The 22,361-nt window shown below is 40.5% G+C and overlaps 1 protein-coding gene across 29 annotated transcripts in view; it reads left to right on the forward strand.

The window, feature by feature from the left end:
• The window catches only part of KALRN (kalirin RhoGEF kinase), a 502,153-nt gene that overhangs the window by 243,252 nt on the left and 236,540 nt on the right, over nt 1-22,361 (forward strand). For all 29 annotated transcript variants that reach the window (XR_014586048.1, XR_014586049.1, XR_014586050.1 and 26 more), the window contains one exon: nt 2,938-3,168. Coding sequence is in view for 24 of the 29 variants with exons in the window: in XM_083841888.1 (XP_083698014.1) it covers nt 2,938-3,168 (231 nt within the window). In the remaining 5 variants the exon portion in view is untranslated. The remainder of the gene's footprint in view (nt 1-2,937; nt 3,169-22,361) is intronic.

The raw sequence follows: 22,361 nt of genomic DNA on the forward strand, positions 1-22,361 counted from the left end.
GGGTTAACCCAAGGACATGCAATGTCTTACAGAAGCATTTGCATACAGCACACCCTATCCCTTTTCCCATCATGAAGTCAAAATGCAGGAATATCACCAAATGACAGGAGTATGTACATCTCACATGATGAGTTAAACCTTTCCAGAGAGTCCAGGCAATTCTGTACTTTTCAAAATAAGAAAGAAATGGTCAAATTTGCTTTGACAAACAGCACTGGCACTTAGACATCACTGGGGCTGCAAGTTATGCTGGGTGTAGATCCATTAATGTTAAGACTTTTGCAGCACTTTTTAAAAACGTAAGTGATGCAACTAAACTGAGTTGTTGATGTTTGTGACCTTGCACAGTCCCTGAAAAATTCAGAAGATTCACATGAAAAGAGATTTTGTGTTTTATTTTTTGCAATTCAAAGAACATGGAAATGACTGGAAGAACACAGCAGGTAGCTCCTCCATTTGTGAAGCTGTTCTTTTCTGTAAATTGTGCATTGCTGAACTCTAAGAGCACAAATCTTCTGTGCCCATTGATTGGGAATGCAGTAATATTCACAACAAAAATACTTCCAGGAAAGAAACTTTTTAAACCAAAGAACTTCAGAGCTGTAAAAGACATGAAGTCCTGGAATATGTATGTATCTTTGCAAATATCGAACACCACTGGTTATCTGTTTGTCACCGTGCTGCTTGCCATGTATTTATTGTACATTTCATTCAGCATGACAGGACAAGCCTGTTAAGTTGGAGAGCAGGAGAACATTTCTAATAGCCTCTAATTTGTGTTAATGATTACTAGCAGGACAACTCAAGCACCTGGTGTCTGGCATTTATCTCTACCTGTGCAGAGAATGACTGGAAGGCTATGCCCATCAGGGAAGAATCATAACTTGTAATCTCTGAGGCTTTTTAGACAGACAACAGGAACAAATACCTCATGGAACAGATAAAAGCCTAAATCCTATAGAAGAAGAAAGGAGTCAGAGAGAATGCAGAAATGCACTTGTCTCTCTTCCTCCTCCTCCTCATGCTGTGAGTCTGGGAGAACATCCTGTCTCAGTTTTGGATGAAGCAGGTGCATACACAAAAGTTGCTGTAACGCCAGCCAGGGACAGATATGGACCAACTGTAAACCCAAAAGCCAGTACCAGGACAGTAGTGAATTCACATGGTGAATTTAGCCAGTGAAAAGAGTGAGTTCCAGGTCTAAGAAGCTGCTCCCAGTTGTGTGCATGGCCATGGTTTCCTGTTCCCAGTGATTAGATTGTAGCTGATTATCTTCTCCCAGATACAATAGCATGTCATATGCCTTGTCTGCTTCCCTGTATGGATGCTGCTTCTTCCTGCCTAGCAGCTATTGCCACCTCCATAAAGTTGCTAAGGTAACACCTGTGCCTCGGTGTGCCCTGCTAAAATCTCCAGCATCTCCACTGTGCACTGCTGCTGGCGAGTGCGACTCTTCCCTCTGTGGCCCCAGCAGGCTTCAGCATGTGCAAATTGTTCCAGCTGGTCCTCAGCAGCAACTGAATTTGAGTACAGAAAGCCTCTCCCTATGGACTCTCCATTTACTTCCTGATCTAATTCCAAGTTACCCTGAATATTTAAAAAAAAATCCCCAAGGATCTGCCTAAGCCCACCTAGTAGCTACCTAGTATGATGAGACTTGACTCCGAGTTTTTCCAGTATAAATCACAAAGGCTCTCTTCATTTCTCTGCAATTGCACCAGACATATGCTGCTGTAACAGGCTGCGATGTGGCATGGCTTGCCAAAAGACTCAGTTTGGGATTAATGGGTATTTGCTATATTTGAACAAGCAATTTATAATACAGAGATAAGTGAGACTTGAAAATCCTTGAGAAATGTTTTAACTTTGACTGATAATGCTCAAAATTCAACCTGGATGGAAAATGTTCTTTAAACCATTCTCTAGCAAGGTTGGTGATTATGACTACGTAGAAATGAAAACAGTTTTCTGAAAATCTTGTCATGTCATTGTAGTTTGTTTCAGAGGGAAAGGAGGAAAGTGGACTTGGGAAAATAACGGATTCCAATAATGTCCTTATTTAGTGTTTCTGTTGAACAAAATATTCTAACGTTGTACTCTGCAGCTGAAAAATATTTCAAAAACATTTTTAGAGAATTAACGTGTGCATGCACTTATTAAGAATGTTAGGATTTTTTTTTTGTGGTTCCACTTTTCATTTTGCTCCTGCAATATGAAAATGCTCCAGAAACATTCCAGAAAAAAATAGCCGGCATTCAACTTTTTAATTCCCCAATGCCTTTGCATCTGAGAATGTGCTTTAATATGCATAAAAAAGGTTACATACATGCAGAAGGCTTTCCATTTGCCAATAAACTTTGTCGGCCATTGAAAATGGAGGCTATAGATGCCTCTGAGCTATCCTGAGGAAGAGAAGAATCACTACCATATACTAATTTATTTTTCACTGTCACTGAATGAAGTACAGAATCAGAATGTCACACTTCTGAATGTATATTCATACTTAGTAATCCTACGAAGAAAGGACTCTCCCATACCGTACAGAATATAACTCTGCCATCTGTGGTTTTCTTAAAATGCCACCTCCTCACAAAAAATAGGCCTGCTATTGCAAATGCCACCTGTCATCAGCTAGTGCACGTCAAGAGTGTTTGGTGCCCGAGTGTCGGAACATAACACAGCCTTGGGATCTCTGGTTCCATGCAGCCCCAGCAGCACAGTATCTGTGCTCCTGCTGAGTGGCACAGCAGGCCCACCAGGAAGTGAAGGCAGGCGCTGCATGTGCAAGTACAAGTCAAAAAGAGACGTTATGAGGTCTTTCTTCCTTTTTGACTAAAGGAAAACATATGGGGGAAAAAGAATCAGCTAGACTGTTCTTTGTCAGCTCTTGGGTGTTTCAGTACCAGCGCAGTGAAGTAGATGTGTTTCTTCGCTCAGGTGAGCCAGGATGGGAAAGCCTTGTTGGATGTCCTACAGCGTCCCTTGAGCCCTGGGAACTCTGAATCCCTTACTGCTACTGCAAACTACTCCAAGGCTGTTCACCAGGTGTTGGATGTGGTACATGAAGTCCTGCATCACCAGCGGCGCCTAGAGAGCATCTGGCAACACCGAAAGGTCCGGCTACATCAAAGGCTGCAACTCTGTGTTTTCCAGCAGGATGTTCAACAGGTAATGCCATTACTAAAGGAGGTAAAGAATGGTCTTTTATTTGCAGACATAAAGATTGTTTGGTGCCTTATCTGGAGGATATTGCCACAACCAAGATTTCATGCACAGCTCTGCCTGTGCTAGAACCATGCTGAAATACTAATGCACCTTTCAGTACCTCTCAGTTTCACATTGAAGTCATCAGTCAGTCCACTGATTATTGATCAATCCATTCCCCGTGGGAATGCGACACTTTTCAGTGGTTCATTTGTCACAAGTCAGCAATTAGCTGTAGGTACTCTGCTGTTCTTGAGAAAACAGCATTTACTAGAAAAAGAAGGATTTCAAGTGTAAAAAGCAATTGAACCATGGTATATTTCATCCTCCTGTGTGGAGGCAATACAGATACAGACCTTTTAGTGGCGGTGCTTAGATGATCTTTGCATTATGGCCATTTGTGGAGGGCAGGTACCTGTGCTATGAGTTTGCTGGCTCAAATGAAGTGCACACTCCAATGTACATAGCCCAGCTCACAAAAACACAGTTCTTACGGTACAGGCTTGCCTCTCAGAATTCAGGCTCCAGGGAAATAACATTTCTGTCAAAAAGGAATCCTTTTGAGTACCACCACAACAGTGTAACTGACAGTAAGAATGAGATGCCATTTTCGTAGCTGCTAAATATGCAAACACAATCAACAGATGTTACAGGACTCTGCTCATTCCTCAGGGTGTGGTTTGTTTATGGGCCCCTGTACAGCCTGAAACAGATGTTGGTGGCAATATGGTACTTGCTTTAAATGAAGAGGCTGAACGCTCTAATCGTGTTTATGGAGCGTTCTAATGTCCCTGGGGTTCTTTATGTCAGTGCCTTCCTCCCAGTGAAACATGAGGTAGAGATGGAGCGACAAAGCTGTCACAGGCAAAATAGACGTGAACCAGCAAGGAAGGGGGACAGGCCACTTGTATGCAACATGTGTACGGTTGTGGTCCTGTTAGTGCCATAGTTGAAGTGCACCAACACAGAACTGTGGCTGTAGATATCCTTCACAAATACGTGTGACCATTTCTTTGGCAGACTTGAGAAGTTTGCTAGAATTTATACCTGCTCATTTTTTCCCATGAAACCACACAAGTATTCATGCCATATATATAATTAAAACTGAGATTTAATGTAACAGATGCTTAATTTAAGCAACTTCACTTTCATTATGTACCAGCAAACGTACTGCATGGTAATGAAATTCATAAGCCATATATTAAATAGAGCACATACTTGGAATTCAGCTAGAATGCTCTGCAAATTTTCTCAACTTTGATGTATTATCTTAATACAATTTGGGGGTTAAAATCTTAAAAAACGGGGTATTGTAAATTATGGTATTTTTACATTTTTTTCCAACTGTGGTATATAATGTCAATAGGAATCCATATTAGCTTATGTATTCTTCATCCCCTAGGGTGATTGACGCTTTTGTTCAATACCTCCACCCCAAAGCTTTCTTTTCCATCTTTTGAAATCAGTAGCAGTGCTTATGAGGTTCATTCGAGAAACACATTCAAACTTTTACTTCCCACTTAATGCAAGGCAACGAGACTGTGTCACTGGTTTTCAAAAAGTACAGGTCTTTTGTGTGTAATCTGACTTCTGGTGAAAGGAAAAAAAGCAGTAAGAGTCGCTGGATTCCAATCGATTTAGAAAGCATCACTCTGTGTGAGTTCTGTTGGCAGCAATCTTTCCAAATTTTTCTCTTAATGGGTAGTTATTATCTGGGAAACAACAGCTTAATGACAGACATTTCTGTCCCAGCACACACTTACATCCCTTTGTCCTACTTAGAAAGTAGAGAGGAAGAGATGAATCATTCTGTTCACTAAACATCTGTACTATTCAAAACGAATGCTTTGTAACACATAAATGAAATTAGCAGCTAAACAGAAATATGAACTGTAGATTCCATGAGGAGGAGGAAGATATCTGAGTATGCTTTTTGGTTTGTGGGGTTTTTTTGTTGTTGTTGATTTGGTTTTGTTTTGAAAGTAATCACCTCCTATGTATCTGTTGTGCAGTTCCTATTATGCTTGCTTTTTTAAATAGCTATCAGCTGGCAGGTGAAGCTGTCTACTAGTAAGTTGTCTGCTAGCCAAAGTAACATCTGCCGTATCAGTATTTAATAACTTTTAACTAGTTTCTTCCTGGTTCAAATCAAAAAAAGAAAAAGGTGTGTGGGAGAACAAATCCTGAGAGTCCTGAGTTTGTTAGAATTTGCTGTCTGTCTTCTAGACAGGCAACGATACAGTGCAGTTTCTCAAAGGAAGAGCTCCTCTTCCCTTTCCACCCAGCTCCGAATTTAAGCTTATCACTGCACATGTCCCATGGCTCACCCTCTCCAGGGCTGGCCAATGCAGTGAAAATTCAAGTGGAAGATGATCTCAGACCTTACACTCACTCAACTTGTTCATCTCTACCGTTCTCTTCATGTCAGCTGTTCTGCATCAATCTTGTCTTAAAAGCAGATGTGAACAGGGACTGGTTTTGTTATGTTTCATGTATCTAGGACAGATTCCAGGATTATTTTGCATGCTCTTGCTCTATGCTTAACTGCATTAATAGTTTTTAGTAAAGACAGATCTCCAAGAACAGATCCTTTTGGATCCTGAGAGATCAATTATTTTTCACTTAACTACTCTAATTAGACTTGACAGAAGGTTCAAATACTTACTCATGCAATGTCAAGTTTCCATAAGTCTTGCAAAACGGGGTAGCTGGATGAAAGATTTATGTAGTCCACGTGTGTCCTTTGGACTGGATTTAAGGGTATTCTGCATTAGAAGGGGCTCGTTCACTTCATTCTTGATATCTTCTACACCATTTGCAAGGCCAGAGTACACACTGCATGCATTGCTAGCAGGTCAGGGCAATGTTCTGAGATAATCTCCCACCGACAAGGAAATCCTTTTGACTGTAATTTGGTTTCAGTTTGAACTGGACAAAACCTGAAAACATTGAAAATGATAAATTAAAAGAAACAAAAGTGATTTCTATTCTGAGAAAGAATGCATCTGTACAGTAAGGTTGTAACCAAAATAGTTGTGCCATAGAAAAAAATAGTTTAAATAAACACTGTGGATTGCCAAGTTACAAGTATAAGAAATGTTATGCTATAAAATGTCATTAAAGTAATCGCTACCTCACACCATCAGACATTTTCCAAGATTATTTGCTGTTAAATTTATATGTTAATACAATGATATCAGTTTGCACATGTGAACAAAGGTACGTAATGGTGTACTAAGAACTATGAGTTATGAACATACAGCATTTTAAAGAAGGAAAGAAAATAAATGGAGTGAAACTGCTTTTGCAGCCTTCACAGGAAATGGAGCACCATTCACACAATAGAAATAGCAGATAAGACAATTTGTGGGCTGTTATGAGGCTCTACACAGGCATAAACTGACAAGGAACTCTTTTAATACCGAAAGTATTTAGGATCGTTATAAAAAATGTTGGATTGCCAACTGTGTAAAATACTTCATTGCTTCTCTTGTTTTTCAGAAGTTCTCTATCATTTCAGATAGGGAAGAGCTGTGCTGTTTGATCCCTTAACACAGCTGTGGGAGGAGGTGCTGAGATTCTGTCTTACAAGGGAGGAAAAAAATCCCTTTGACATTCATACTGTTATTCTGTAATTGCTGTAGATGCTCTAGCCCATTTATGGTAGCTTTTTCTTTTTGTCCCTCTCTGCTCTGGGTCTTCTGCTTTTCCAGACTATTACCAGTAAATTTACACCATTTCAATTTCTGTTGAAAATTGAAATTGTTCTAATGTTGTCTCCAATTTTGCCTGCTTTGCCCTGTTACATCTTGATTTACCCTGTCTGCCTTGGCATGTGTCTCTCCATTTTAATATGTTCCCTTTGCACTCTTGAACACCAACAGTGTAAAACAGCAAGGCACAATGAGTGTTGTACCATAAGCAGATGTTATTGAACAGCCTTAGAAATAACTGTAGTAAGTTTATAGCATTGTTCTTCACTCCATTGCCTTTCCCTATCCCCTTGGTTTAATATAGGCAAGAATTTTGTCTGAATTCTCTCACTTCATAAACTCATTCAAATGAAGCTGTAAAGCCCAAAGCATACCTATTAAAGTAGAAGGAAAATGGAGACCTATCAGATGCATTATTGAAATGGTCTGTGCATGCCTTGAAGTTGGTATTTTAAAGCACTTTGATGGTGGAATAGTCAAACTGCTGCTCTTATTCTGCAGGCATCATTCCTTCTCGTGGAAGTTCTTGGTCTTTCCACCCATCTGTGTATGCACAGACACCAACACCCTGCCTGCCACAGCCAACCTTATTCTCTACAGATTCATGTGCTTCTCTCATTGCTGGTGCTGCTTCCTTCTTGCTTCACTTTGGTTGTGATGGTTGCCTGTAAAGGAGGAGCTGGAAAATAGGTGGATGTAGAGGTCCTGTCTGCACTGGTGGTGTTTCCTGGCTTTGTACAATGTCTTGAGTTAGCTGGGGTGGTGTCTCTGCATGGAAAAATGGAACATGCATCTCATGCCAGGTGAAGACTCGCAGTAAGCTGCAGGATGTCTATCACTAATAAACCCTTATTAGCAAGCGGGTACCAGTTTACTAGGAAAGCTAGGACTGTTGCCACACCAGTTACGGTGATGTGTCAAATCCCTCTTGTTATAAAAAAAGGTCAAGCTAGACCAGCACCAGGTTCATCTGGGTTTCTCTAAATTTGTGGATCTGTGTCCTGTTGGCTTCATGCCCAGAGACGTTAATGAGCATAGCTTTAGTTTCCCTGTGTGGTTATCTGCCTCTGGTGATGGATAAAAAGGCCATGTGGCCACACTGATATCATTACATTTACCAGCTGCCATTGTTGTGGGAGACTGCGAAGTATTGCAGAGAAAAGGCTGTCTCTCTTCATAACCAAGCACTTTAACTTGTAACATGTCTGGCTTTTACTGGCCGAGAAAACAGATCATTCCCTGTTCCTGCCCTGCTCCACTTGTATGGAGAAAAATGTCCTGCCAACATCTATCTGCCTCCATACACTGTCCAAAAACAGTGAATACTTCATGTGATGCGTGTGATCTACATAGTCCATTTGCAGAAGAATGCTGGGATGTTTGTGGCAGTTCATGATTCATTTAGCTTTCACAGAAGATTTTAGAGGATTGGGTCCGTACATCCCCCACATATGCATGCAGACAATCAGTTGTTTTGATCACTTCAAGGCGATGACTTCTCCAAAATTTTGTAGTTTTCTATCTTGTCACAGTTTGTTTCAAAGACGGAAGAAATCAGACTATATATCTCCTTTTATGCTTTGTTTACAGTAAGTACCTTCACTGATCCTTGTAAAACAAGAGATTTATTTGTAAACAAGAGCAAAGTAAAAAGAACATTAGAATCAAGTCAAGATTATATTTACTGCCATATGACTTCAGCCACAGCATCCTGCAAAAACACATCACTGCTCTCTGCACCATCTGAGCAGATTAAGCTTGTAAATTACTACCCCTGACAGATAAATAATTAAAACATTAGAAGCATCCTAGAGAATTTTCACAGCCCCTTTGGTAAATTTATCAACTAATGTCATGCACTTAGTTTGTCACTCAAATGTTTGAATTGTCAAAGTATTACTGCTGTACTTTCTCTGAGCTTACAAGGTATATGTAATCTTACAACCCATAAGGTTGCAGTGGTACCTGATGGTGAGTAGAGGTTGAACTCTGGTTGTACCGTACCAAAAAATTAATGAAAAAAGGAACTCAGGAGTCAATACTGGTAAAACTACCTGGCAACCTTGTCCCAGTGGGAAGTGACAGAATTGAAAATGATCTTTTGTCATCCAAGACCAAGAGATAAATAATTTTGCTTTTATGAACCTTGCCCTTCCAGATAATTGTTGAGGCTAAAGTGTCCACACCTAGTTTATTATCTAATATAAATATCTCACCACAGAATTTGGTAGATCACAGTAAAATTTACCTACATATCTCTAAAGGGCTAACTTAAGATGTGCACATGCTTACAAACCCACATCACATCCTCAACAGCCTCTTTCTTGGTGTTTGTCTGCTGTATTATTTATGCTGTAAACAACAGTAAGTCTGTAGTAAAACGATTTTTGTTTGTTTCCATCCCCTTTTTGTCACAGACCATGCAATAAAACATCTTGGCAACTGCTTCTTTAGAGCAATTTTCATTCCATTCTTTTGTTCCTGCCAAAGCCACTGGCACCTTTTCAGGCAGTGTGAGCGCAAGTCCAGGCAATGAAGAGGTTTGTGGCCCCACATATCTTCCGAAGAGGGCTGACAAGTAACCAACACTGTCACTGATTTGAAAGTGAAGTGGTGCTGATTAGTGTCCTGCAGATCCTATGAAATGAATTAATAATGGCATGACCATTTAAATAACACAAGGCTTTGTGTTTCTGTTCTGGTAGTCATACTTGTACCCTCTAACCAGTGATCAGTGTCTCGTGTAAGAACACCTCAGAGATGTCTTAGGATACCAGCCCAATAAGTTAATTGCTTTAAATAATTCAAACTCACATGAGAGAGTGAGCTCTGTTCTGAACTTCTGACAACACTTTTTAAATATATATCGGTATTATCCTATGCTTTTTGTGCCAAAAGTTTTCACAAAGAAATATGGGTTAAGTCATTACATTTTCATTTAATGATATTTTTTCAGGAAATTCCTTAAGGCTTGTTGATTAACAGTACTGTATCCTCTGCAAAATTTGTTTTTAAAGTGTAACTTGAAATTATCTGGAATCAACCTTTTATCTTTCTTACTCTATATAGTTATTAAGCCAAGCAGACAATTGTTCTTTGTGCTTTTGAGGAGTCACTGATTAAAAAATAATAATGATCACTTTTTAATTTCCACACAGAGCAGAAGCGCTAGGGATATCAAACTTCAGGGGCCAGCTTCAGTTACTAACTGAAGTTTACTTAGTATTGATGTAAGAGCAGTGCGAGAACACTTTAATGAGCTCCACAGCTGTCTTGGGAAATAGGATCTGAAGAAATCTGAACCAGCCAGCTTGATCTCTGAACCTACTTAAGTGAGAAGAGGAACTGAAAAAAATAATCGTTTGTGCCCCCAAAACTGTTTTTCTTGTTTAGGATACTGTCTGTCCTTTAAGACACGGTTCTTACAAATGGTCTGTTTTGCTGCTTTCTGAACTGGAAAAGTTTGGGTTCTTACTAAGAGTTTAGGAATCTCTAAGAAGGCCTTCCAGAAACTCTTGGAAATCCTGCTGACTCCTCCAGGCTTTGAATCTACCTCATAGTGAATGAAGAGGATGCAACTTGTTGTATGAAGAAATGGAAAAGAAGATATAACAATACAGTTAGTTCTCAGGAGGTAGAGGCAGCTCTCCGTGGTCTGGATTTATCCTCCCTGTCTTTAAGAATGTAACTGAATCATCCAAGTCAGGAGCCTAATGCATAGTCTCCTTTTATAGTCAGTGGAGAGACACTGGCATCTTCAGAGAATGACTCAGTCTAAGATCTGAATTGTACCCTGGATACTCTTTCTGTCAGGGGAAATAATGAGAAAGTAGGCTCTCCAGGGGAGGTCCTTCAGTTTGATATTACCTGGTGTTGGGTGAGATGAATTAGGATGTAGGAGAGAGACCAATCCTGTGTGGTACTGAGCACTTCTAGCCACCATGCCAGGCCATTCAGTGCGTGTCTGACCCAGGGTTCGCTTTGCAGCAAACTTGAGAAGTCAGTCCTAGGCAAAGTGCTAAAACTTGCTGTTGTTAAGCTCAAGCAGAATCATCCGCCTTATATGGCATATCCTCATTGTTTAGTTCTATACCAGGATTGTTTGCATGTCAGCATCCCTGAAAATACGATGTTTAGTTTATTGTTTTTGAAAGGCATCGTTGGCTCCCATTGTTATGGCAAAGAGGGAGAAAGAATCAGGCTCGTCTGTTACTGATTAGGCCTACAAAAATAGTAGGGCCGTAGTGGTGAAGGAAGAAAAATAGTTTTCTCCAGAAATATATATTTTTTGAAAGCAATTGCTAGAATGAGTAATTGTCACTAAGAGTACAGAGAAAAATAAGGTCTCTGAATAAACATAAGCTGGAATGCTAGAAGGCTTTTCCCCCTGCAACTTTAAGAAGTAACAATAACAGTAGTACTTCTTGCTTGTTGTGGTTTCTTTCATCTCAGGATTATGGGTCTTCTGAAAGGTTGATGTTAAGCGACTTGCCAAAGGTCACTGAAACCTTCATGGCTAGAACTCCTCATGTCAGGATGTCTGATGCACAAATCCTTGCTCTAAACCTTCAAAGTCATTGCTATTCCAGTTTTACCCCTTAAGAGAATGTCTTATGGGATTTATTTGGACTATGTAAAAATGAAATATGGGTCTGTTGTGCTAAGAAATAAATATGCTATTTTGGGCATTGGTTTAGGAGTCTAAAATAGTCTTTCTTTTCTACTTCATTTTTTTCCCGTGATCTTTCCTCCCAATTACCTCCTCACATGATCTCCCAGCCTTTTCATGATTCTGCCAGTCACACAGTGATCATTCCTCTTTCATATTGCTCTTGACTGATGGCCAACAATAGGTATTTTCATTAAAGTTAGAAAACAACTAGCCAAACAAAGAGGATAATGATAGCTAGTTGCTGAAGTATAGCTGTAACAATTTCACAGTGTTTTCCTGCATGGGGCAGCTGCTCAGCCAGCTGGTTACTTTCTGCCTCTGGCAATGACCTGCACTCACAATTTGAGATTATTATGTCTTACTGTGTAGCGAGGCCCAATTTAGGTTGAGCTGATCTGGCACCATGACCTGTTTCTGCTAGCTGCTCCTCTCCAGGCCGGTCATTCCCGCTACCTCTCACTACTTCTAGCAGCTCTACCTCATCCGATGTCAGAAACTGCTTTTTCTAGCTCTGCTCCATGTAACTGTGTTCTGTGCTCCTGTTGGCTGTACCTTCAGTAGCATCCCTACCCGACCAACTTGACTGAAAGGTTCTGGTATTTCTGTCCTTGGAAGACAGCTTGTGCACTGTCTAAGGCTGAACACAATACTTTAGCTCACAGGAGACTTCTAAGCAACTACTTTTGTTTCATATTCTTCACAGGGAGCTCTTACAACAAAGGCTCTTGTATGTTTTTTAAAGTTGTAATTTTTGGATTGCAGTTCTGGAAGCCATTGTCTAGGCTGGGGTGACCCCCAGGCACATTTAGAGCTGGTTGGTCTGAACTCCTGTATACTATTACATCTATAAACTTTCTTTTATGCTATGATTCCCTTTTTAACAAAAATGTCCTTCAAACATAAAAACCGTGTAAAACAAACATATTTCAGGCCCGTCCCCTGGTCTTTTATATTTCTCCTCCTGTTGGTCTGACAGTTCTTCCCTTGTTTCTTCTTCCTGCCTTTTGGAGTTTTTTGGATGGGGGACGTGCGTTGAGGGATGGAGAAAATTACTTTTATTTTTGGCTCCAGCCACACAAAACATTTTGACCTTGAGATAGTTTCCTTCCTAAACCAGCATGAAAAGTTAGGAAAAAACAAAAATCACTTTTTCCCTTTTTTTTTTTTTTCCCTCTATAGCAAAAAGTAACTTAAAAAAAATCAGAATGTAATTGGGGGGTTGCTTGTGCTTGCTTGCCTCCCCAGGTTTTTCAAAGTGTTATGTGGTGTCAGGAAACCAGAAGAGCAATACGTTCAGGGTGAGGGGATGCCATATTCTGGGAGCTACAAAACTCCCCCCCAAAAAAAGAAAGGAAGGAGTTTTTTCACAGAAAACTTCATTCGTGAGGAAGGTGAATTTTTCATTAAAAAAGTTGGTCATGGGAAGTCGCCAACCACTTTTGTGCTTTGCTCTGCCCATGACTCTCACATCTGGAGTCCTTCAAGTGTCTTTTCTCTCCTCAACAGTTCAAGGTTGTTCCTTGCTGAAAGAGCTTTTCATAAGTCTTATCCTGCTTGCACATAAATCTCAGTTTATTTTTGCATCATCTCAACCAGTCTGCCAGGGGACTTAGGGCTCAGCATCCATTTGTTTGCCTCCCCACAAACAGCTCCTCATTGCCATTATCTGCAGCCTCCTTTGATCAGTCTGTAAGGTCGTTGGCCCTTCACCCTTCAAAACCCTCGTAAGATCCGTTTCTGCTGTGACCTTTAGAAGAAATCAGCCATATGGTTATGGGTAGGTTACACAGCAATGCAAATGTCCTGAGCTTTTTATTTTTTCAGTTCTGTTGTGTCTTTCACACTGAGTGTTTGGCTCAGCATGGAGCCTGTATGCCACATGCCAAACTTCTCACACATCTCGGCAACTCAGCCCTTTCCCCGCTTATTTGCAGCACCGAGCTGTGACTTCTCTGTTCGGGGAGACCATGTGTCACATGCAGCTGGTTGGCCTGAGCAGTGACTGACCGACAGGCGGTGTGAGCAGAAGGGATGCTGTGGTGCCAGTGTGAGTCCCCGAGCGGGACCCTGTGGTAGAAAAGCCCTGCCAGGAGGCCAACCCCCAAAGGCAGCCTTGTGCTGCCATCCTTTCTACTCTGGACACAGCCTGACAAACAGAAATATCTCAAACTGGGAGAGAAAACGTTTGAGGAGTTAGGTTAATTGCTTAAAAGACAAACAAGTGATCTTAGAAAAGTCTCTGATAGTTGGGAACTGCCAGGATGGAGAATAGCCACTCCTGGTATTCAGAGCGCTTCTTGTTTGTACTCATATTTTGCCTCAAGTTTCAAATCAGGTCAGAGCCCCACGGAGGAAAGGTATTCTCCTATGTGCTGGCACAATACCCAGCCCCAGGGGGCTCTGACCCTGGCAGGGGTGTTTGAGGCTGCTGCAGTGCTGTACCATCTTGCATAGTTTTTCCATTACTGAGGTGACACTATGTACCAAGACCCATTTATCCCAGTTGGAGTTTGTTCTCTTACTAGATTTGTCTGTGCTGGGATTATAAGCCTTGTTAAATGAAGATGATTAAATCGTCTGCTCCCAACAGTAACCTAAGCAGCGCTTTATTTAATATTCTGGTCAATCAGCAGTTTTCTCCATGGCGAAGCAGACAACTCAGCACAGTGAGGATTGTCAACATTAGGCCTGGAGCATAGTGCTTGCATTAAAGACTGCTCTGTTGTAAAGCTCATCTTTGCTTTATCAGTCCTTTCTATTTGCTAATTCACTTTAAACATCTTATTTAGTAACAGTTCAGGTGGGTTGATACTATCAAGCTGTCGGCGTTACCATCTTAATCCATGTCTAAATTAGCAGTGCAGTCCAGGTTAGTAGCAGGTCCAAACAGTGACCCAGAGCACTGAAATTAGGAGCTAGTCATGTAGGTTGTTCCTTTCCTATGGAATAGATGAGGAATTGTTACCCAAGGTAGGTGCCTAACCCTGCTTACCATTACACTATTCCACTTCTGCCTATGCTAACAGCTGTGCTCTGGTTACAGCTGGAGCTGAAAAACATGTAGTAAATGTGTCCTCCCATAGTTTTGTTTTGTTTCCTCTCTTGAAGCCTTTAGGCATATCTGTCACTGGCAGAGTTAAAAATCAACTGCTCTATTTACATACTTGAGGCTAATGTACTTTTCTAAAGAGTTCATGACGCTCCTTTGGTCCCTCCTGTGTACGTGCTGTATTTCTTTAGCGACATTTTACATTTTGGACAGTCCCACTGAGAAAAAAATAAATTAAGTAAATATATGCAAGGAATCTGCTTCACAAGCCATAGAGGGCTACTCTTAAAAATAATAATAATAATAATAATAATCTCTTCAGGATCAGATGCTTTCCCTCACAAACATGAAAATCAGCACTGGGCAATTAGCTGTGATGTTAGCAGTTAATAACAACAACTGTCAACACCTTGGAGGTCTAAATCATAACTGCCTATCATAAATCCAAATCAGCTGGGCCCTGCAGGTGTCTCTATTTACTATCAGGACTGCAAGTGCTGATTTTCTGTTCTGATGCCAGAGAGGTCAAATACAGAGTTATTGGGGGGGGGGCAAGATGCTGAAGAATTTATTGAGGAATTGAAAAAGCCCCTAGTATGTTTGGTCGTAGCGTAGTCTGAGCACTGTTAACTGTTTCTTTAGAGCTCTCTCCTCTGTGGATCAGCTGGCTCTCTGGCTCTGGGGGATGACGTGCAGGAGGACTTGAGCTTCTGGTGCTGTGTCTATGCCATTAGGGTTTGTGATCATCATGAGACCTGTGATTTCTCTGTCTGTGTTGCTGGTTCTTGTTTAAGCTTCAGGAATCTGCACTTGCAGCAGCAACTGAGCTCAGTCCTTTGCTTCTGGGATGTTCTAATCCTACTTCAGTGCATGTGAGGAAGACCCTGGGTTTGGGCCAGACATGGTGTTCAGGTGTTTCTCTTCTTGAGAGAGCTCCAAGGCGCATGCTGAAGTGGTGGAAACAACAGCAGTGGAAGATGGGAGATTGCTTGAGTAAAAAATTAGTAGCTTTTCAGGTTGCCTTTGCTTCAATGCCCGTTCTGCCTGGCACATTTTTCTTCCCATCCTCTTGAGCTGAGAGAGGCCCAGGGTGTTCTTTCAGAAAACTCTGACTGTGTCTAAGCGAACAGCCTGAGGCAGCCAGACCTAAGAGCGTAGCTGGGCCCAACCTTGGCTGATCTGGTGGTTGTGCCCTGCAAAATTGGTCTGAGAGGACAAATGTGGGACAAGAAATGGGGACCTGGGGAAAGTTAAGTAGCCACTAAGAAAAGCCATAAGAGGAGTGAAATCTGTTCAAACCAGTGCTACAGACAGTAACAACCAAAATCTTCTAGCTGCTCTAGGTAAGAAAATAGTTCTGTATTTCTGCATATTACCCTTGATAGGAGACTGACATCAATTAGTTGCATTGTTAATTCATTGTGCTACAGCTAAGTGCCAGGTATGTTTTCTGAGTGTTGGAGAAAAGGCTCACAAACAGCAACACCAGCAGCGTAATTGCAAAAGAAAAAATCTACCCACCAGCCTTGAGAAGCCTCACGCAGAGCACAGCAGCATCTTTCTGTGCTGATGCAGAGCACATTTTCTGTGTCTTGCACAGAAGGAACATGCACAAATGTCGTTATTTATAGCTTCTCCACCCACACACAGCTTTGAAAACTTGCTCTAAAAGAAGTTAGCATTTAAAGAATACAACAGAGGTTTTTTTTTTAACCTGATGATTTTTTTTTTCTTTTTTGATTTCCTTAAAAACAATATTCTGGGAACATTAGAAACAAGCCAGGCATCAAGGAAGAAACATTAGGTCTTCATTTGTCTGTCTATTGTTCTCTTACTTGGAATGTTTTTAGAGAGGCAGTTTGCAAATTTTATCGAGTAAAACATTTAATCAAGAAAATGAAAGATAAGTGGGATGCATTTGATGAATGGGAGCCTTACCAAAGGAAAGCAGCATTAAGTTGAAGGAAGTCCTTTCTCAGGGTAAGAGAAGCATGTGTATTCACACTCCTTTCTGGGGAGTGTGCAGCCTAGATGACCACATTTAGCGAAGGAGCAAGTTGGGGCTGCATGACCTCCGTCACTGCCTAGAGGAAATGGGCAAGTACTGCTCTCAAAATGCCCAGCCTACACCCAACCAACTCTGCCAGAGCCTTGAATTAAATGTGCTGTTCCCAGGAGACACATGACTAAATGCTGCATCTCCCTAATTACTAGGGCTGGGATCAGCTCTCTCCTTTACGTGAAGTGAAGGTGGATGGTGCCAGAACACATCACATTCTCACTTCTCCAAATACTTGTCAATTTTAAACCATCAGAATGTGGTTGTAGATGTGAAAGGCTTGGGTGAAGAACCGTACAAGTACAAAATGGCAATCTGTAGAAAGCAGTGACAAAGTTATTTTTGCCATGTAAGCCTGTGAAAAAGTAAGGAGTTAAGTTGGAGCTGCTTCCCTTCCTGAAGTGAGCAGCCCTGTTCCCCCATGGGAGGGCAGCATACCTGGAGCAGCCATGAGTATTTGTGACCATTGTACAGTTCTACACTCATCTGAAGGCTCTTGGAGTGATGTAGGGATGGAAATAGAAGAACAACATCATTGCAAGCTAAGGCCTGAAGCAGCAAGGAATGAGACTGCTAGAAAAGATAACAGTCTTGTTGGTGCTCGGGCCACAGCACTGCGGGAGATATTTAGGATGTCTTCACTTAGTCATACTGTTGCCTTTTGAACCCTTTCACAATTAATTCTTTTCGCACACTTGTGCATTAGAAGCTGCTAAGAAGAAGACAGCCAGGGAGAGTTTTTCTGGAGTGATTACCAGTGCAGAAGCTGTTGGTGAACAGGGGATCATGCTGCAGGGACAGGCTTGTCTGGCCGAACTCTTACAGTCCTGTTTCTAGATGGGCTTGTAAACATAGGGTAGCTATGGGTACTGGAAGCAGTGAGGAGTCTGGAGTCTCTGAGTGTATTTTTGCTTATTGAGGACATTCTAGTACCTATTTGTCTCTTTTACATTTGTGGTCCTACCTTTCAGTAGTTGTATAATTTACTCAAGGACATTCATTAGTATCAGCTGTGCTGTGCAAGGCTGTCACTACTATAAAGAGCAGAACATGGATGTCCTGCTTTTGGCAAAACAGTATTTTATTTTTTTAACCACTGAGGTTAGATTTTTGTTGTTAAAATGAGAAATTGTGCAGAGGTGAACCTTTCACATAGTGTCCAGGAAACTCATAAAAACACCTACGATCTGATTTCATGGGGACTTGTTTTTCTGGTTGAATGTAGACAAGGGAATAGAAGAAGTTTTTTAAATGTTGTAATTGGCTCTGCATTTAATTCTCCTTGTTAATTTAGTTGCTCTGTGCAGCAGAAGAATACTGATAGGTCTGTAAGGTTGCTTTTCCTTCCAAGGGTAAAAGGGACTGCATAGCTTTTCTTTTTGAAAAGACCTCTTTAATTATGTGGTGGTATTTGGAATAACTACAATTAGAGGAGAAAAGCAGGGAGTGATTTAAAAATCATACTTAATAGCAGCTGCATTAGTTCTCTGGCTTTTGAAAGAGATGCAGGCATGGCTCAATGCATATTTACCAGATGGAGTTGTGGTGAAAAGGAAAGGCAAAATGGAGATGACAAACTTCTGAGCGACTTGAGGGAAGGTTGTCTATTGTAACATTTTGAGAGTGACCTTTGTTGACAAAAGATTGAGGAAGTATCAAATTTTGTGTTTGTTGTCCTAAGATCCAGTCTTAAGAGTATGTTAATCAGTGTAGCTCTGATGACTCAATTACACCTTTTCTACAAAATAATAATAATAAAAAAAAAAAGATCAACAACAAAAAAACAGAACCCCCAGTACTCAGATTGCTTCATTTTTGTGATAGCGGAATGCACTAATTAGGTCTCAAGCCAATTTGAAAGAAGTAACATGTATGACCATCTATGATGAATTAAATAAAGATGAAGGTGGTTGTGTGGCCACATTATTTTCTGAAGATGAATTAGTTATGGACATATAAATAGGTCAAGCTATGGTGTTTCAGGTTTTGTAGATATATGCTCAGCAATTAGGTATTTATACTGCAGTGAATTTGGAGCAATTTTCAGCTGATTTTAAAGCCCTGCTTTTAAATTGATTGTCTGCTCACTTGTGTGCAGCAGCCATGATTTTGTTTGCTATTTATGATATTTTAGTATGTTCAAGTATTGGAAAAGGTTTCTAGAATCCCAACCAGATTTAGAGCCACGTATTGCTAGAGGCTGCAAAAACTTAAAATAAAGGCAGCTTTCACTCCAAACACTTTCTCTGTCAGCCTCACTTGTTTTGACTGTAAGTGTGGTTAATGTCATTTTACAAATGAGAATGGAGGCAGGGAAGTTGAGTCATTTGCTGAACTGCAGTGCTGGGCATTGAACCAAATTGCTTAAATTCCAGTCTACTTTTGATATGAAATCCTTGTTGCTTTTTGCTTATTTCTTAGAGCTCTCAAATGATTTGACATGATTAGCCAGAGTGAGCAGAGTAAGGCACCGTTCCCTTCCACCACGACAAAACTCCATTAGCAGAGCTATATCTGTACATTAGGAGTGCACTTATCCACATTAGCCTATATGCAGCTTGTAACGTGCTGTCAGAGGAATTAAATTTGTTCAGAAGTTGCTAAATGGGACATAGAATGTGGTGTTGAAGTGTGTGTTTGGAGGCTTGGATTCTGCTGGATGAGCAATTAGCCCCTGCTTATCTTTTACAAACATGGGGTCTTCATCAATGTTTACTGAAGTCAGTTGAAGTTTTGCTGAGGATTTTGGTGGGAGCAAGGTCTAAGTTTTAGTGTCAGATTTAGATATTTCTGAATTTAAAAATAATGGCATGGGAGCCAAAATGATGATGATTCCACTTTTAAAAATGAGGTACGATCTAACTTTATTTCTCTTCTTAAAAAAAAAAAAAGTTTTTAGAAATACTGTATCACTAATGTAAAATTATAATGAAAGAGGTGGAAAAAAAAGGAGCTCTGTTTTAGTTGGGATGGAAAAACCACAAGTGCAATGGCTGACTTTTGTTTAGGGTTTTATTATAAACCATTAATAATGGCAGGAAAAGCCAGAGGATAAGTTCCTTTGTATTTTGGTGTATTTTCTCAGCTAGACCTTTACTTGACATTACCCTGCTGTGACAGGGCCAGGGATAGCAGAGAAAAGAAATCTATTTTCAGCTATGATTTGGAATGCAACAAAGAAACTATGTTTTAATTGAAATCAGACTTGGTGTGCATTTTAGTCATTAAAGAGGATTAGGATATATTAAGTCTCCTTGAGTCGTTGTGGGTTTGGGGGAACTTTTTTTTTTTTTTTTTTAATTTTCTTCTGATTCTTGGTGTTTGTTCTTTCTTTGCTGGTGCTGACACAAAATTCTCCTGGAGGGCCTGGTAGCAGGCCAGGGGTTCGGCTACCCATGTCAGCCTGCACAGAACGACGTTATCCAGGAGCAGATATAATTGCAGTGGATAGAAGTTAACAGTTACACAGTGTCTACCGCCTTCACAGAGATGCAGTGCTCCCCCTGGCAAATGTGCATGTTTTATCACTTGGAGGCCTTTTCCTTTTACCTCCCAAGGAAGGAGTGGTTTGTGGGTATCCTGAGAACACATATACTTTGAATTGTATTGCTCATAAATCCACATATGCTGTGCAGTTTCTAGTTCTTCTACTGTAAGAAAATGAGTTATCTTCTGCCACAACATTCTTTGTCGTATCAGCAAATTCCAGCTCAGCCAGTAAGTGTTGCTAACTAGGCTTGTATGATTTTGAAGGGCTTTGACAGAAAAGATCAGATTTTGTTGCTGTGCAGTAGAACAAAACGTTTACAATAATCTTTGGATGTAAAGTCTCTATGAAAGCGCAATTTGAAACATGAACCCTTTAACTACGCTTCCTGGTTACAAAATGCATGGTTGGCAAAGGCAGGGTTTTGAAATGGGGATTTCAGACAAACATGGCCTTTAAGTTCCCATTCATCATAGCACCTACAGAATAAGTAAAGATGAGTTTTGATTCCTGAGTGGAAATGGTGAAAATACTATAAAAACACAAGTTGTGAAGTGCCATATAAATTCCTGGTATCCCACCAGAACTCTAATTATCGCAAAGTGTCTCAACAGCAAGCAATAAAGTGTACATAGTGGCAACTCGATACGGTTTGGCTATTTCTCACTGGCACGTCTAAGGCATGAGCCTAGTAGATTTTGGAGGCTTCATCAATGTGTTTAAAGTTAGGCAATGCTTATGCACCTATTTGAAATGGGGCCTCATTTAAAGCAGGATAAATTGGGTGTACTTCATTGGAATTGCTCTGGAATGTATTACAACCCTGCTAAAGTTACTAAAGAGTTAATCTAACCCCTTAAAGTTATGCTAGATTGGTACCATTTTAGCTGAGATCGAGATCTGACTCTTAACTCCTTAAAATGGAAAACAGTATCATTTATTTTCAGTTTTCAGAGTAACCCAGTTTGACTCACTATGGCAACAACAGTGGGACATAGAGTAACAAAGAGTAATCGTTCCCTCCACCAAGACACTTCTTCAACAGGTCATCTTGTTCAGGAGCAATAAAACTGTTCAGAACAGGCCTGGGTCAAATGCAGAAGTCAGGATGCCCCATCGCTGCTGCCACAGCACGCTACGGCTTATTCATGTGTATTTAATCAGCAGCTTATGCTCCTCATCTCCTTCCTGTATAGGAGCAGGGCAGGGTTCTTTCATTAGTATATTTCGTAGAATCACAGAATGGTTTGGGTTGGAAGGGACCTTAAAGATCATCTAATTCCACCCCGCCTGTTTTTTGTGGTTTTTTATTTTTTTGAGGAAGCCTCTGTGTCCTTCTCTAAGTCTTTCTCATTTCCCCTTCATTCATTGCTACTAAAAGAAATACAATTTAAAAGAATACAAAATCACAGTTTTTCAACTAACTTTATCAACAGAAATGGTTCCTGAAAGTAACAGATCCATTACTCCTTTCACAGTTTGTATCAATGTAAAATAGGATCAGAGAATGAGGGTTTGCTAAGAATGAATCATAGAATCATCTACGTTGGAAAAGACATCCAAGATCATCAAGTCCAACCGTAAACTTGACCTACTGCATCCCATCACTAAATCATGTCCCTTAGTGCCATGTTCACACGTCTCTTAAATGCTTCCAGGAATGGAGACTCAGTTGCTTCCCTGGGCCACCTGTTCCAATGCTTGATCACACTCTGTGAAAAAATTCTTCCTAATATCTAATCTAAACCTCCCCTGGTGCAACCTGAAACCTTGAGTCCCACCACTTGTCACCTGCGAAAAGAGACTGGATTCCAAGGAGTTTTTAATTTAAAGTCAAATAAAGTTATGAGGTGCTTCTTAGTTTTCACTCTTATGAATTAGGAAAGATACCTATGGACAGTTTGCATTTTCAAAGAGCTGCATTGAACAGTCTGCCCTTTAAAAATAGTGCCCAACTCTTTTTTTTTTTAATTATTTATTTAAAAATCAAATTAGCTTTTTAAGCTATTAAAAGAATTGACCTTAACTTCACTAATGCAATCATCTCACCATATTCCCATCATACAAATTAGCCTAGAGGAAGAACAATTATCGTCCTAGAACTTTGCTTAATTATTGCCTGATTGCTTCTTCAACCTTCTTCCTTTAAAATCATTCTTCCACTTCTTTCTTGTCAT

This window comes from Anser anser (genome assembly GCF_964211835.1).
Source record: "Anser anser genome assembly, chromosome: 6".
In the NCBI taxonomy this organism is placed as follows: domain Eukaryota; kingdom Metazoa; phylum Chordata; class Aves; order Anseriformes; family Anatidae; genus Anser; species Anser anser.